Here is an 18482-nt window from a genome sequence, read left to right on the forward strand (position 1 = left end):
AAGAGATTGAAAGTATAAGAAGCTGCTAAAAGTAACTCAGTCTAGGAGGATCTGGGGTCAAACCTCCATCAGAAAGTTACTATAATAATACAAGTAAAATATGTAAAAGTGGAGGTGCTATAACACCCATAGTTTTGATGCCTCTGAAGACTACTGTTATACAGGAATTAGTTGAAATATTTATTATTTTTGATAATGATTTCTTTTTTCAAGTATATCTTATCATTTGAAAATTGAGATTGTCTGTATATCAGATATTGTTTTAAAACTTCAAGGTATGGAAAGTGAACTACAAGAGAAGCCCTCACATCAGTGTTCTTTTTGTGGAAAGAGGGACTTTTTAACTGGACGTGCTGTTAACATCCATATGTTCACCTGCAAAAAGAAAAATGAACTGACTAGTATAAAAAAAAACAGCAATGTGCTAGAAGACAGTGTAGAATCCATGAGAACCAGAGTAGGCAACAAAAAGTCAAATGGTATGATGGAAAAGTAATGTATTATTGTGTGTTTTGTTTGTTTAGCTTCTTTATGGTGAAGATCTTATCCAAAACTCATGTTTGGATTCATTGAAAACACATTTAAAAAACCAGGTAGTCAGATCAAACTTTATTTTCAGGGATACATAGATATATCTGGAAAAACTCTTAGATGTTTGAACGAAAGGTTTATGACAATAAAGAATAATCAGAATTTACTAAGTACACATGTACGTAAATTGCACTACCTATATTTGTTTTGCTTTCTGTGGCTTGTGTGATATGTGTTTCTTAAAACCCTTAATTTATTTGGTTCTCATCAATTTTGCTGATTGTTGATTTTAATCATTATGTTTTTAGAAACAACAAGCAGGATTTACATAAGCAAAACAAACAACATTTTATGCTCTTTAGCTTGCTAAAATAAATCAAGTGTGTATTAGGTTTTAGTAAAAGTCTTTTTATTTTTTAACCCTGTCACTATGGGCATCCTTTACTGTGAATATCACAAAGTTTTTATTACTTACCTTGAACCTTTAATCAAACTACTTTTTGTATGTGTTATACCAGTTTGTTCAGCAAAAACTTGTAGCTAATAATTAATATTTTAATAGTATATAAGCTTTAAATTCTCAGTTTTATAAGGCAGTGTAATATAATCCTGAATTTACATTAGTGTGAGAAATGTGACATTTTTTCTCCAGGCATCTTCATTTCTTTAATGTTTTGCCATCCTTACAGTAAGTAATAAATTTACTGTAAATTACTCACTATAAAACCATCATCACTGAAACGTAGCTTAATTTTTATAGCCTTCAGTCATGTTTGGATACAGATATATTGAATAGAAAATCAAACCTCTTTTGCCCCATCAACTTGTCACATCCTCTCTTTCAGGATTTGTTAATAATTCTCTTTAATCTTTAATATTTTATTAGTTATAACTAATAGAAAGTCAAGGTATTCATTTGTCAAATTACATATTATATTATGTTGTGTTCTGAACAGAATTGTCAGTTTATCTTTTAGTACAAGCAAGCTGATGGGAAAGATGTTGAAAAGCTTGGATGAATTTTTAAGGGCTCTTGTTGCATAGCTAGAAAGCTAGAAAAATTGTGGTAATTATGGGACAATGTCTGATTTTTGTCTGTCATTGTTCTGTGTTTTTAGTACATTATTTAATTAAATAAAAGTATTTAGTGCACAACTACCATCAGTATAAAAATTAGGATTAAGTGTCATCAACAGTTGAACAGCAAAAAAAAGTCTAGGTAAGTAGTTTATTTCTTGTTTCTCATGTGTATTTATTATTTGTAATTGTAAAAGTAACTAAAATGTAAAAGTAGGAATCTCTTTAAATGAGTTAAGGTTAGATAAAATAAATAATAATGTAAAAAAATAAAAAAAATCCTGATACACATAAGCAGCTTAGAGTAGTTCATTGAAAATGTGATTCAATACTGTAATGTTAGTCCCCGTGTTCTCCAAGTGATTTTTTGTTGGGTACAAAGTCAGTTACATTGACCCATCTTATACACACTTAGATAGAAGAAATAACAGATAAAATGTAAAGTTTTACTGAAAACAAATGTTTGAAACATATTTAGGAGATTGTAAAAATTACAAAATGAAATTTGATATTTTTGAGATGAATTTTTAATCTCAACATGAAAGTAACTTTGCACTCTTACTGGGAAAAAAAAATTCAATATATTCATAGACAAATCTTTTTTTAAAAAAGTGTTAATACCAATACCAGCCATTCTGAGAAACATTTTTTGTTCAAGTGGGTTTCTCATCATCAAGAAATTTTTTTTTAGTTTATTAAAATTCATTAAAAATGTGATTTTTATACATGAAAGACTTGTTATGTTTTCTGAAAGTCTACCAGATTTTATGAAGATATTCATACTATATTAAATGTTTAGTAGTATTAAAACTATAAGGAATTTAAAGGAGTACAAAGTGGTCAAATGTTTGGTCAGTTTGACTAAACCAGTGTTTAATACTGAGTAATGTGTTGGTACAGCACAACAGGAAATATTTTATGCTATTTAATACTGAGTAGTGTACTTAGTTTAAGGCAATAGTTAGAAAAAGTTAACAGTAAATATTAATTTTATTTGTCTTATAGTCTTATCAGACTTCAGTATACCTCGATTTATTTGTGTTGGTAATCATTGTTAAAGAAGTAATTACAGTTATAAATTTGTACTCCAAAAGTTTACATTTTCTTTCTAGTAGTGTTAATATAACAATCTTTGGTTTTCATATTTATTCTCTTACTTTTACTGAAACCTACAACAGGGTAAAAGAATGGCAAAAAAACTCAAAACATTTTCATTTAAGTTTGATTGCATTTAGAACACATATGTTAAGTGTTCTCTAAGGATCAATTGATTAACTTTTGATGAATGTAGCTGAAATGCCAAAGTCATACTTAAGGTCAACTTGTTTTGTTATAATGGTAAATGATCAAAACCCAAGAAATAGGATGCCTAGGCCTACATTTTTTAGGATGAAGAATTGGTTGGTGTATATTTCAGGTTGGGTACTTCAGTAGTGAAAATAATATTGCAGGTTGTGGTTTCCACTACCTTGTTGCCTTCCTGGTTAGTGATTTCATCCTCTCAAAATCACTTCTTTCTTAAAAGGATTGTTTTGAAATATTAGTATTCTGATAGAATAACAAACTGGACCCAGATCTCTTTTTTTTTTAATTTTTAGAGAAAAATTCCAAAATAAATATTAAATTGTCTTATGATGTAACTAGAATTATAGTTGAGAAAGCAACTCTGTAGATTGTACTCCATTAATTGAAGGTAATCAAAATGCATGAAATATAACCCATGTAGCCATACACTCCATTGTGATAGACTAATAGCATGTAATAGCCATGATCAAAGTAGCTGTATATTCTCTTATGATGGACAAATCATTCTGAGATAAATGGGTTCTAAATAGCTGTACTGCTACATGTGGTGTACTTATTAGTTGTGTGATAAGTATGTTTTAAATAGCCATACAGTTGCTTGTTATGTATATATTGTTACAAGATAAACATTTTAGAAATAGCCTTGTTCTCCTTTGTGAGTTACTTGTGTTTTGTTGTAACTTCCAATTTTACTGTAGCATATTATTTTAAACATTTACCAATTGGTCCAAAAGAAATAATTTTTTTTTACATTGCAGCTCTACTCCAACAAGCAAATGGATCTAAAACTACCAAAGATCAGTGTCCATTTTGTGGAAAGAGTGAATTTAGCTCAATTCGTGGTGCAAAAATCCATGTCTTTTACTGTCGGAGTAAAGCGTCTCCACAACATGAAAATAATAGCAGAGAACTTGTGAAAGAACCTATCGGTACCCAAACTGATAACATAAATGGTATGGTGATTAATATATTTATGTTTGATGTATTAATGTTTTTTTCTTTTAGATGATTCTTAAATAAGTATTACTGTACTGAACATAAGTTCCAAGTTTTACTTTTCCTGGGGGGGATTAGGGTTATATCTTGACTCACTAAATTTAGAACATTTTGAGACATATCAGGTTTTTGAACTTGTTCCTAAATTAAAATTAAGTAACCTCATTAAAGTGATAGGGTGGATATATCTTAATTACATGTAAAATAACAATAATAAATTTATAATTAGTGTTAAATTAACAATAAAATAAATATTATTGTGTTATTCATTCTTAACCTCAAAATTGGATTTGTAAATGCATAAAAAAAAACTGATAATAATTACAATTGACTCAATGAATCTGGCTCAAACCGTAATAGTGTCGTACTCATTTCAGCTGGCCTCATGATCCCTAGTATTAGGTGAAAGGCCTTGTAACACTGGATATAGCAGATGCAATGTAGTTGACATAATATATTCTCCTTTACTTTCACTCATGGATTCAGAGAAAAATCCGTGTGATTGCTTGAATTAATCATTAGTGTAATAAATTAGATAAGCATTTTAATTGTCATTAACACAAAGAAAAAATATTACAATTACAGGGGTGGGAGTTGTGGGGATTGCAACTTCTTTTCCAGTGAATTACTAAACAAAGGCACCTTTAGGCCTAATAAAGAAAGCAAAATCATTCATGCCCTAGTAGAAAATATTGTAACTCACTTTGTAGAATATTTTATATTTCTTCGATGAGAATCTAATACATAAAATGAAAGAGACTATTACTGAGTAGTTATAATCAAATTTAAATGCTTAACTGTAATGGAGTTAGACAAAAGTATCTCTTACAGTGTTTCAGTTTCTTTTTAATAATTTCATTTTGAATTTACTCTCAAGATAATGATCACATAAGTGACTGAAGCATCATATCTGTTCTAATTACAAATCTTACTGTAAAAGTTGTAACTTGACCCGTAAGACTAAATGGACTTATTATCATAACCTGTTTAAGAATGCTAAAACTATTAAACAGAATTGGAATATTGTTAACTCTATTATTGATGTTAAAAAAAAAAAATAAGAAATTTTGTAATTTTGGTACTACTGATTTATCTGATTTGAATTATTTTTTTGTTAATGTTGCTAAATCTACTTGCTCCAATCCTAAATTTTGTTCTCAGGGCATGCCTCCTGCTCCTTCTTCTTCTTGTTATCTATATCCTGTTACTGTATCTGAAACTATGAATAATATTTTCTCCTTATCAAATTCAGCTTCTAATGGTGTAGATGGTGTTTGGTTAAGATTTTGAAAGCTAATGCTAATCTTTTGCACCAATTTTGACTTTTTAATTAATTTATCTTTTACTCAAGGGAAGTTTCCTAATGCTTTAAAGTTATCAATGGTCATTCCTATTTATAAATCTGGTAATATTTCTGATTTTACGAATTATAGACCTATTTCCTTATTAATACATTTCTCTAAACTATTTGAAAAATCTATGAAGATTATAATTTTATCATTTCTTGATAGACATTCAGTTTTGTCTCCTTCTCAATTTGGCTTTCGGCCTGGGCTTGGAACGGAGGTTGCTGTTGCTAAACTTGTGGGAAGTATTACAGAAGCTTTGGATTCTGATCTTCATCCAATTGCTGTTTTTCTTGACTTAGCCAAAGCTTTTGATTCTGTTAATCATAAAATATTGTTAAATAAATTATCTTATTATGGTTTTAGAGGCATTGTTTTTGATTGGTTTTTTTCTTACTTTCACAATAGAAAGCAATCAGTTTGTATCCATAATAATTACAGTGATTGGCTTACAATTAATGTTGGAGTACCACAAGGTTCTGTTCTGGGCCCTTTGTTATTTCTCATTTATATAAATGATATTCTTTACCAACAGTTTTTTGGAGATATCCAAGCCTATGCCAATGATATTGCTGTTGTTTATAGTAAGCCAAATCTAATTAATGAAGCCATTATTTCTAGTGATCTTAATAAAATTAAAAATTGGCTTTTCTGTAATGACTTATCCTTAAATATATCTAAATCTTTTCTTCTTCAGTTTAACCTTAATGGTGTCATTCCAGCTTTTCCTTCTATTTTTTTATCATTCTAGTGATTGTTATACTTACCCTAATTGTAAGTGTCCCAAATTGACTCAAGTTTCCTCTGTTAAATATTTAGGAATTATTTTAGATCGAAAATTAAATTGGCAATTTCATATTAATTCTTTAGTTAATAAATTAAAATATAGTTCTATGCTAATTTTGAACTTAGTCATTGTGCTCCTTATCATATTTTGTTAAGTGTATATTATGCTCTCTTTCAATCTTTCTTACAATATTGTATTTCAATTTGGGGTGGCACATATAAGACTTTTTTTAATTCCTATTCACAAGTTGCAAAAAAAGTGTTTTCTCTCTTATTTTACTCATAGGCTTGATACCGATTTCAGTAAATTTAACTCCCTCTTTCATATGATAAACTTTATTTATATTTTTTAGCTTTATCTACATTGCATGTTTCTTTTAATAGGCCTTTTAAAGTCACTTCATATTTTACACGACTTCAATCTTTTTTTTCCAATTAATGTACCCACACCACGTAAAACAGTTACACTTCATCAATATCTTTATTTGGCACCTCATTATTCATAATTTTATTCCTTATAGTATAAGATCTTCTATTAATCGTGTTAATCAAAAGAAATACTTAAAACAATGGATCTTAAATACTGATGATAATATTCTGGGAACTTTATATTGATTTTGTAAGTTTTGATTTTACATTATTATGTGTTTAACCATCACAGGACGAGTTAACTCTTTGTTGATGGTTTTATATTGATATTTGATTTTTTGTGTCTAATTTATTGCTTAATAAATTTATTATTATTATTATTATTATTGTAACAGAATAAAATCCTTTACTCTCTTCATGGAGTTTGTAACCAAACATTTGTAATAAATGCCTTTCCATTTTATTTGCAGGAAAAAAAATCCTTTGTCAATTCCATGTTATCATGCCCAAAAGTTTACTTTTTATCAAACATTAGCCAACCTAACATTTTTTTCATCTTGTTTCTTTTAATTTAGAAGATGAAAATCAAACTAGAGTTTGTGATGTTTGCAATAAAACTTCAGACAATCTTAGAACATTTGTGGTTCACAAGATAACAGAGCATGGTAATGTATACTGTATTTAATATTTTTTTGTTTTTGACTCGAGTTTAAGTCAGCTGTATATTGTTAGAATTCCTAATAATGACATAAAATCATAAAAAATCATTTCTATTTTTTCAATTTTGTACTTTGGATGGTATTGAAGTATTCAGAGAAAAAAAGCTGTATCTACATTACTGACACTAGGGAATGTTAACAAGAGTACAAAAAGTTCAATAAATTTAGTACTTTTAAGCACAGTAAATATTATTTTTAACTTTTGGATGATATATTTATAAATTTATTAACTTTAGGTTTTTAAAATTTTAAATCAAAACAATTCTAGTTTGTTTGACTTTTCAGTTTTTGTCACCAATAACTTCAGAAATTTGTTTTCACACTAGTTGTGCTAGAAATAAGCAACAAACAAATACAAAGAGAAAAGTTTGAAGCTGTTTCATATATTAACAAAATCTATCTGAACATGCAGAAAATTTCAGCATTTGAACTCTCAACATAAAAACTGTGTAGTTTGCACAAAATTGAAAACCAACCAGACTTTTCAAAATCTTGACACTATAGGTATAGGAACTATATCCTAGCATCTAGAGAAAGGTTAATACTATGTTAAAAAGGACATATTTATGACAATAAAATGGGTATTATATTAAGTCAAACCTGATAATGCTTCTTACCTGAGTTCACTGTAATTTCAAGTGCATACTGTACTGAAGTTTGCTTGCTTCTATATGTGTTAATTGTATTTCTTATATGAATGTATATGTTTTAAGATTTTATTCTTTTTTCTCAGTCTTCACATGAGGATGTTATAACTAAGCTAATAATAGTGGTGATAAAAACAGACTGAATGTTTATTTCAAAAGTATTTCTGTAACAGACTTCATGAAGACAAGAAATTTGATATAAAGGTGTTTTAGGGACAATGTTTGTTTTTTTTAACAGATGAGATTTTTCGTGGAGACAACATTCCTCTTGTGAGAATGTATGATCACCATGACTTATGCAATATCACTTAAAGTATCATATAATTCAGTCTTGTTCCCAAGTCCTTTGATTGCTACATTGTAAAATGTTTTTGTTACCTCCAGTTAACTCTTAGGTGCACCAGCAATCATCAGTGTAAAAAGCAAAGTATATTTATTAAAAGCAAGTCTTATGGTATCTTTATAATAAATATACCTTCTATGTAAAATATTTTCTCAACCCAAACGAGCCGTTTTTGCATATAAATTTCTCAACAAGTGGGTTTCTCGACATCACTGAAATGCTTGCTCTGTTTAAGTTCAGTATTTAAAAAAAGTATATTATTTTGTTTAATTATAGGAATTGGCACAAGGCCAACTAAAATACCAGCAAAACCAGTGAAGGAAATGTGTAACATATGTGGCCAAAACTTTGATGGAACATGGGGTCTTTTCCTTCACAGAGCCAAGACACATGGTATTTCAAAATCAAGTCAAGTCAGAGGTAATATGTAACTTTTAATTTTCAATGTTGTGTCACTTTTGTCAGAGGTAATATGTGTGTGTGTGTTTTCGTATAGCAAAGCCACATTGGGCTATCTGCTGAGCCCACCCAGGGGAATTGAACCCCTGATTTTAGCATTGTAAATCCAAAGACATACTGCTGTACCAGCGTGGGGTGAGGTAATATGTAAGTTTTAATTTTCAATGTTGTGTCACTTTTGTTTACTTTTCTCAATATCATCCGGTTTTTCATAATAATTTTCTATAAAATCAGCTTAATGCAGTGTTGAACATTCTATGAGGAAGATATAAAAAGATTGCTGTTTTTATTTGTTGCTTAGCATTGACTACCACTTAGTATTGGATTTTCCTTGTTAAACTGAAAGAAAAAGTAAACCTACTTCACAAACTTTCTAATCATGTTTTAAACATGTACTTTCTTGGGAATTATTCTAAATTGTCGGTATTTTCTACATAGATTTACCTCTTTCAACATGGTCTTGGTCAAATTGACTGACCACATGACTTATTTGTACTTGCTTAAAGTCTTTCTGGATTTAGTACTTCCAATTTTTAATATAGTGTGTACATCTTCACAAAATTTGTCACTCTTTCAGTTGACATTATAAATATTTTGCATCTTTCACATACAAAAAAAAATCTTATTTTTTGATGAAGAATTTTTAATAAACTAAAATAAGAATTTGTATGTTAATATTGTAAATATTTATTGAATATTCTGTGCAGAGTAATTTTCATGTTAAGATTAAATACACTTTTTCTCATCCCAAAAATTTCAAATTTACTTTATGTAATATCTAAAACTTCCTAAATACATTACAAACTTTTTTCCAGTAAAACTTTATTTTCTCTACCCTAATTCAAAATGGGATCTATCAATTTAACTGGCCTGGTAACTAACAAAACAAACTGAAATAAATTAAATTACCCTTTTTCCATTTTTAGAATGATTTCAAATTGCAACATAAAATTACATTTGTTTATCCTAAGTAGCATGAAGCTCATAACAGTATACATCTATTTACAATTAAATTTTATTGCCTTTTAAACTGTGTCTAACTACTATCCATACTATTATAAGTTGCAGATCACTCAGGGCACATGCAGCTCATGTTACGCTATCAAATTACATTACCTACATGCTGCTCCTATGCTTGCCTCATGCCATGTGAAACATTTTTTATGATATTACTATTGTTATGCATTTTATTTAAAGTAATCTTAACTAATTTAAAGAGATCCATATTTTTACATTTTAGTTACTTTTATATTAATAAATATGAAAAACAAGAAATAAAGTACTTATCCAATTTTTTTCTTGCCATTGACTGTTGAGGACATTTAAGCCATTTTTTTATACTAATGATAGTAATAAACTAAATAATTTTTATTAAATTTAATACTTCACCAAGAACATAGACTAATATCATCCAAAAAGTAGAATGTTTTTCCCTATCTCTCACAATGTTTCAGTCTTTTTAACTATGCAGCAAGAGCCATTACAAATTTATCCAAGCTAGTCATTAAGTTTCTCATTGGAACATTTCTTGCACTCTGAACAAAAGTAATTGTTGTATGCTCAGAACACAGCATTATGTAGTATGTCATCTGATAGATGAAAAATGTAACTTTGTTTTAGTTACATGTATTATATAATTAAACATAAGAGAGAACTGTTAATTATTGTGAAAGAGAGGATGTGATAAGTGAGTGTGGCAGGAAGGGTCTGATTTTCTATTGACAGCTTTGTAACCAAATAAAATTGAAGGCTATAAAAATTATGGTTTGTCTGAGCAATAACAATTTTATAGTGAATAATTTACTTTTTTACTCTTTTAACAAGTAGTGGAAAAATAGAGAAGACACGGTGCCTAGAGAAAATATGTTACATGTGCTATGCTAGGGGAAATTTAGGATTTTTAAATATTTCCTTGTAGGATTAGAACTTAAAACGTATATACTACTGAAATGTGGATTGTTAGCTAAGATTTTTTGCTTTACTAATTGATATAAACAAAGATTAGTTTAATTAAATTTTTAATGTAAGATGCTAAAACTTCCTGTCATGCATAGTAAAGGATACTTGGGCAAAAGAGTTAACGAGTGAATACTAAATCAATATTTTTTGCACTAAATCCATTTTTTACTGGAACTTCTTGTAAAATAAAGATTTAATTTGTGGTGCCTGACTCTCTTCTTTTTCATACAGTTACCAAAGTTAATACAGTTTGAAATCTTGTATATTGGTAGTTTCATTTCTTTTTAATAACATTCTTTAAACAAAATCAACTACTAGTTTGTGTTTAGATTTCTTGCTTTCCACAAAAAACATCAACATGAATGTGTTTAATTTAATTAAATAGTATCTGAATTTGTTAAAGACATTTTTAATTGATTAATATTTCATTTTTTAAATATATTCATGGGCAACTGTTGAATCTCAGGTTTTTGTACATGGACTGGAATTATTTGGTAGTAGGTTTCTTATAGCCAAACTTGTTCAGGCAGATGAATTTTGATAGCCTTTTTTTACCACCAGATTTTGCCATGTCTTTTTATGCCCCTTCTGCAAAATCAACTAGCCCTGATGTGACATTTTAAGACATGATTTCTAAGGTATATGATGATTTGTTCATTTGTCATGATTCTCGTCCTTCTTTGTTGCACAGTAGTTCTTCATCTCATTATTTGGTTTCCCAACCTCTCCAGGTATTAGAGTTGATGCTGAGCAATTTACTTCACAATTTACTGTCTGTTTCTTGACTATCAAAATTTGATATTGATTTTACCTGGGCAGGAAGCATTTATCCCATGCCCAGTTTTCCTGCCTTTGTCTTACCCTTACTTCCCTTCCATGATATTTATTTAGTACTCTTCTCATTTCCAAAGTGACTCACAGATATCCTGATGGTTTTTCAAGAGAAGTCCTCTCCTTAATTACCCCCACTTTGGCTTGTTTGTCATCTTTGGCTCTTGCTTTACACATTTGGTTTCTCTGGTACTGGAATATCTTGGGTTGAGATGTAGCCTTGTCCCAGGTTTGTTTACCACCTCTCTTATCTCAGAGGTTTATGAATAGCCCCTTTTCCTTGGTAGTATGTTTTTGTGACATGCAAAGTCTATCCAACGGAATGGTCTACTGATTCTCTTGTCCTGATGGGTAGCTTCTTTTTTAGCTAGTTTCATTCACCCTTCCTCTTGGGAAGTTTAACAATGTAAATGGAACATTTCTCTGTTGGTTTCTGAATCAACAATTTTTACCTGATCAAGCCAGTGTTCCTCATATTACTGATTTTCTAATGTAGTTTTTCAACTGAAGGGAGGGGGTCTTCTGTCTCTTTAATTTCAGGTAATTGAGCAGACTTGTTTTTGATACTTTAGGGTGTTTACCTTTCCTACTATTTTCCTTTTGTTGCATTCCTTCCAGATTTGTCAACAGCCTCAGGGTCTGTCCTTTCAGATTGAAAAGTTAATGTGGTCCTCTACTGCCTCCATTTAAACCACTTTCTGTGTCCTCCTTGTTTCACCTTTATCTTAAGACTTATTTCCTTCTCCTTTTAGCCTGTGGACATTGGAGGTCAGATTTATTTTCCCACTATGTTTGACATACCCTTTATCATTCCATATATATTCCCCTTTATCTGGATTATTCTTTCCTCCACAAAACTTTGATGGCTTGAGAAGGTAACTCCTTCTTTTTACTTATTTCCCATCTTTATCCTTAATCTAATATGGAAAGACTTCTCTATCCAGTACAAGCCCCTCACTGTTATATTTCCCCTATAACTTCCTTCTGTGGTGCTTGTTCCTACCACTCTATTCTTTGGCAGACATATGCTTTTTTTGTGATTTTTCTCTTTCCATCTTATCAATTGGGTTCAGCTTTTAATTTAATTGTCTTATTTTTTGTCATTTTCCTCCCATACTTTGATCCAGGTATTTTCTCATCAAATACAACACCTTACCTTTTCATTGGCATTTCATCTTTGCTTTTTTAGAGGAAATTCTTTATTTTGGCATGTAAACTACCCCTCATACATTTATCTCTTATTATTTCTATTCAGGGGCCCTTTTTTTTTCCTTTATTGTTATTAATCATGATTTGGATCCTGCTCTATGACAAATATAGCCTGATCATATCTGCACTGTAAGGCCATGTTAACTTATGTATTGTATTTCCATGGCCATGCAACACACACTGCAAAGATAGTATGTTCTACAAGATCACTTGTAGGTTTATCCTTGTAATGGAATTTATAAGAAAGCATTTGCCAGTTTTACATCTTACTTACACGTGGACTACATGAGTACAGCAGAAGGGAATAGCTACCCATGCCTTCTGTTGAATAAATTGGAATGGTCTGCTTTTAAAAATAGGGTTTTGTGGTTACCCTTTGCAGTGTTTCAGATGTTGTAATTCCTCTGGGCTCTCCACTGCTTCTCCCCCTCCTTTTATTATAGTGGAGTTTAAGAGTCATTAACACTTTCCAATTCCAAATTGCTGAAGTGGGTGGACCACAGAGACTTCCTCCTGGATGTGTTAATGAAATACGAGTAATATACATCATTGATTATAAAACATTCAGTTCATAGTAGGGCAGTGTCCACTGGTATAGATGACATGATATCCTTTGCTATATAAAATGGGAATGAGGTGTAAAAATTGCAGTTCACCCTTTCAATTGGCATTCTTCATCCTACTCCTTACATAGATGTTGGTTCTCAGTGACAGGGTTTTGGATTTAGAGCTGAACTAATCAACATAAGTCCTTACACTTGTATTACAGGTGCTTGTTTATCCTCAAGTTATTCCATCAGTGTTGTGAGTCATGGTTGAGGTTACTAGGTTACTACTTTTAGGTTTCTAGGATTCTTCCCCTTCCATTATCCCTTGACACTTGTTACTCTGAAGGTGTTACTGTACTTGGGGCAGTTCCTGTTAATTTAAAATTTGAGTGGGATAGCTCATATTAAGCAGACATATCTTTTTTATGCCAGATGTTGTGTTCCCAGATTGATCGATCAATCAGTTTCTCACATTATCATGTGCACCAATCATGGGTTAAATGGGACAAGATTCTTTTCAGCCTCATAAACTTGACAGGATTATCTTATTTTTTACCCTTGCCAGATGGCTAGGTTGTGGATTGTTATCAACTTACCAGTGGTATGATTCTCTTTTCTACCCCTACATGAATGTAGGTACCTGAAGGTCAGGTTTTGGATTGTAAATGACTTATCATCAATATGATCCTCATCCTACCTCAACATAGATGTCAGTTCCCAGTGACATGTATTTTGGATGTAGTTGACTTGCTATGTATGGTCAGTCATGCCCTAGCCACTACACCTTGGGACACATTCTTTTCATCATATGCACTTTTATGCTTCAGGAATTAAGTTTCATAAGTATTGTACACTTTGGATTGCTATCCTTCCATATTTCTCTCCCATTTGGATGTGCTTCTCTATTATTTCTCCCATATATGCGACAACCTTCCATGATGGATGAAGAACATATTTGGTTCAGAGGTGATGCAGTCTCCCACATCAGTTCTTCGATTCCAAAGACTTCCTCTTGAAGAGTGTCCTATGGAAGCTTTCATAATATGCTTCTTTCTTTCCTTTGCACCAGCCTCTCCACTATTTAATGTAGGATTCTAGCTATTTAGGTGAGAAAGGTTAACATACCATATCAGAAATTATAATTTTTCTACCCTGTAAATCTATTTCTGATAGGTACTTACCTCATCACACATTTCTCACCCTTCCTTCTTGTTAAACTTTTACTGATGTTTCTATTTTTTGCCAAAACTCGAAGTGATATTTTGGTAGAATAGAATAGAATGAATCAAGAGGGTATGTTGCACACTTTGCTGGATGTTTGTTGTTGCACATGCAAGATGTGTTGAAATAAGTCAGTTCTAATGGGTGGGAAATTCAAGACTTGTAACATCCACAAAAAGTATTTTTGCATATAGAGGGCAACACTGAACAAGAATAACTATTTATGTGAGAGAGAGAGTACCTATCAGAAATGCATGCTATGTGTAGAAAAATTATAACTTTCTCTTAACTTACTATATATGTGCAATAAATTCACTTACTTCACCCTGTTGATTACCACAGTTCTATCCAGAACTTTAAATAATTGTCTCCTTTTTATCAAAGTCTAACAGATGAGTTCACTTATTACTTTGTAACACCCTTTGACAAGGGAAATTATTCTCTTTCTCTCTGTTAAAATGTGAAACTAACTTTAAAATATCACCTGATGGTAACATGTTATGAGAAAAATGACCTCAACAGTACTCCAGTTGATCTAATACACAAGGTACCACTTTCACCCAGTTATGTAAAGAAATTTTTATAACTGTCATCTTTAAAATAATTAAATTTTAACACACTTGTTATGCAAATTAATTATTAAAACACTAAACGTACTAAACAACAACTTACACTAAAGAGTTTTGTATGTCCAGCATTGAAGTATTCTGAAGTAGGCCCACTTTATAACAGATGGACTGGCAGGAAAATCACAATCTGATACCTAACTAAATTTACTAAGCTTTAAGCTAAGAAATAAAAAGACGACACAATTTGTGATATGAAATTAAAACAAAGATACAAAACACAAGACACTGGATGGTTGTGAATTGAACAACAGATTTTTTACCTTCAAGATGTCTTTCCATGACCCCATAAGTGTTTTAAGTACATTTTTCTTGTCTATATATTCATCAAATTGCTTGTAGATTTGTGATCTTGATGGTTATGTATCCCCTGATAACATTAGTCACATAAAATATCTAAACAAAAAAAGACCATCAACTTTGCAGTTAATCCTTCTAATTACTACTTAGTTTCACTTATGTGTAGAAGGACATTGGTTGATTTCATGAAATGTTTTGGTCAAGTCTTTACAGTGGATATTGTAATGGGAAAAAACTTATAATTACTAAGTACAAGATCTGGCATTCACTAGTAGTGAAGAGTACAAAAGCAAGTCTGTAATTTGAAGGTTTAGAAGCAGTAGATTGTGTTATTCACAAAATAATTCTTATGACTTTTAAAATTGTTAGCTTCAATGAAGAGCTCAAGAAAAAGCAAGAAATCTCTTTTGGAGACAGACAATGCTGAATCAAGTAGTACTATACCAGAAAACAGCTGTGGTCCTGAGGAAAGTCTAAACTTGAACAAAACACAGCCTACCAACCATGGATATGATGGAAGAGAAAACACCTCAGATTTGATCATTTTAAATCAATTACAGAGTAATCCAAATGGAGAGACAGACAATGAAACTGGTAAGGAAGTGTCTTTTATTGATTCATCTGTCTTAGATAAAAATAAATGAACCAAAACATATGGGCCATTTTCAGAATCAGGACAGCTTGCAAATGATATGCAAGCCTTATTTTTAGTTAAAAAAACAAGTCACAGACCTTGTCTCTGTTTGGTGTAACTAAAGTATGAGAATGTTTTTGTTATTGTTTTTCTGAATTTCGTATTAACAATTCAAAGTAGGCATTGACTTACATTTATTTCTTTTATGAAAATATTTGAAGTGGAATTGAATTTTAGTATCACAAATCTACAATACTACACCTGTGTATCAGTATATTGTTTGGCAAGAAAAAAACATTCCAACAGTGTTGCAGAGTGTGTTGGATTATTATTGAAGTTTACTCCTACTGTAAGAAAAAAAAGTAATAAAAGATAGTTTGGTGTTTAACGTTTCAGAATATAGTAATTCATAAAAGAAATTTAAAAGTATAGGTAACACAATTATTTAATTCATGAGAAATATATCATTTGTGAACATAATTACTAAACTATAATAGCATTAGATGTGATTTTTTTCTGGTTAGGATTTTATGAAGATTATTGTACCAGTATGGGTTATCCAAGGTATGAATTATGTTGACAACATAGCTGCTTCAGGCTTTCATGTTGGTTTTATATAGGTTATCTAAAGTATTGATCATGGTGACAACATAGCTACTTCAGGGTTTCATGTTGGTTTTGTATTCGACAAATTTATTTTGTCTGTTGTATTTTTATTTTTTTACTTTCCATACTTCAGCTGACTGCCTGTACAGTAAAAATACCTTTACACATGTTTATGCTACTGAAGCAAGGGACCTTTAGAAATTAAAGTGTATAAATGCATTTTGAGGAACATAAACGTGTGGTTTACTACTAAGCAGTTCAGTATGAATCATCACAGCAGCATTGAGGAGAATTGGTTCTAGCATTGGATGTTATTGCTATGGTATGAATGTCTTTCATGAACTAGTGAAACATGCTTATAATTAATTATGCAAGAAATAAGATAGTAAGTTTAAGCCTAATATATTTTTAAACACTGCAATCTTTACTTAGTTCATTAAGGATTTTCAAGAATTAGAATAATGTATAATAATAGTTCTTCACCCATATTATATTCATCGTTTCCTTTTCTGACAGTGTGTTTCACTCAATTCAGAGATATTCAGGCTTGTAAGGATACAACAAATACAATAGTTATTGGGTCAACATTTATATAAGTCTTTTGTTACAATTTGTAGAATGTAGTATTTAAAAATACAATAGATTTAATACTAATGTCCCATGACAAGTATGATTGGGTAGTATTACCTTAAGTTCCTGTTGCTTTTAAAATAAAACTATTTCTTTGCTTTGCACTTTGATTAACAGAAAAAATATTTTGGAATGATAGTACTCAGGGGCAAATTGGACTGCCAGCACATCAGGCAAATTCCTGGTGGACCAGTAATGCCTGGGCTAATGGGATCAGTAATAAACTGGTTATACTTTCTTAGTGCTACTGACCAGTCTATTGTCTGGGTACTTGAACAATAGTAGTGTACCAGTAACTGTTACATTGTTTTATCTCTACTAAGTATTGCTTTAAACTTTAAGAGAAATGGTTATAGGATGAGACTGGATGAAATGTTGTTTCTGAATCAATCTTAAAATGGTTAGTCTTAAACCTTTTTTATTCATTGATAAATGAAAAAAAACACTCTTCATTGCATTAGTTTAAAAAAAAGGGACAGAGGGAAGAGTTGCATACCAAAACAAGTGATTTATTCAGTAGAACCCAAGAAAAAGGAAGAGACAACCTAGAATATCAATATTAAATAAATAAATAAGTGAAATAAACATAGTAATAAGAAAGAAGAATCAGGTTTGTCTTGCAGGGAGTCTAATCCTACTGCTTTCTAATGTAGTAAAAGTTAGAAAATGTCACCTTTTTGCTTTGATGATATAAGTAGTATTTACATTTTATAATTAAACTTTTTAACCTATGGTATTTTAATGTCTAGATGAAGGAGAATAGCTTTTTTATTTTTGATTGTTTATTCATATTCTTTTTTATTATTTAATACATTTTTTTAATTTTTTTATTTTAAAATAACAGAAAAGTTTCTTTTGAGTGAACTAATCAAATTATTCTAGTTTGTAATTCTTTTTTATCTCTTTGATTATGATTGTGTTCAATTCATGTAGCAAGAAAAAAATTAGTTATAAAAATCATTATAAAACATAAGTTTTTCACTTTTTCAATTTGACAAAAAAAATTAATACTGCAGTTTATAAACATGAAGTTTGTATGGTTCTAATCCTGTGTAATCCATCTGCTCTCTAAGAAAAAGATTAGTGTCTGTCTTTATTATTATTTTTTCTACAGCATTACATCCAAGTTTGGATGCAACAAATAAAGACGTGGGTCAGTGTACGTTCTGTGGGAAAACTGGGTTTAATACCTCACGTGCAGTCAGTGTCCATTCATACTACTGCCAAAAAAAAAGAATTTCTCGAAAAAAAAAGAAGTCGATGAACATCAGTAAGAAACAAGCGTTTGGGAGAGTTTCTGTATTATGCAGTGGTGAAACAAATGGTGATTATTATTTATT

At 30.5% G+C, this 18482-nt stretch overlaps 1 protein-coding gene across 3 annotated transcripts in view; it reads left to right on the forward strand.

The window, feature by feature from the left end:
• The window catches only part of LOC143239028 (uncharacterized), a 47444-nt gene that overhangs the window by 12580 nt on the left and 16382 nt on the right, over positions 1-18482 (forward strand). For all 3 annotated transcript variants that reach the window (XM_076479761.1, XM_076479762.1, XM_076479763.1), the window contains exons 5-10: positions 276-479; positions 3672-3866; positions 6986-7075; positions 8396-8539; positions 15642-15866; positions 18257-18466. In XM_076479761.1, coding sequence (XP_076335876.1) covers positions 276-479; positions 3672-3866; positions 6986-7075; positions 8396-8539; positions 15642-15866; positions 18257-18466 — 1068 coding nt within the window. The remainder of the gene's footprint in view (positions 1-275; positions 480-3671; positions 3867-6985; positions 7076-8395; positions 8540-15641; positions 15867-18256; positions 18467-18482) is intronic.

The sequence above is a fragment of the Tachypleus tridentatus genome, chromosome 13 (assembly GCF_004210375.1).
Source record: "Tachypleus tridentatus isolate NWPU-2018 chromosome 13, ASM421037v1, whole genome shotgun sequence".
Taxonomy (NCBI): domain Eukaryota; kingdom Metazoa; phylum Arthropoda; class Merostomata; order Xiphosura; family Limulidae; genus Tachypleus; species Tachypleus tridentatus.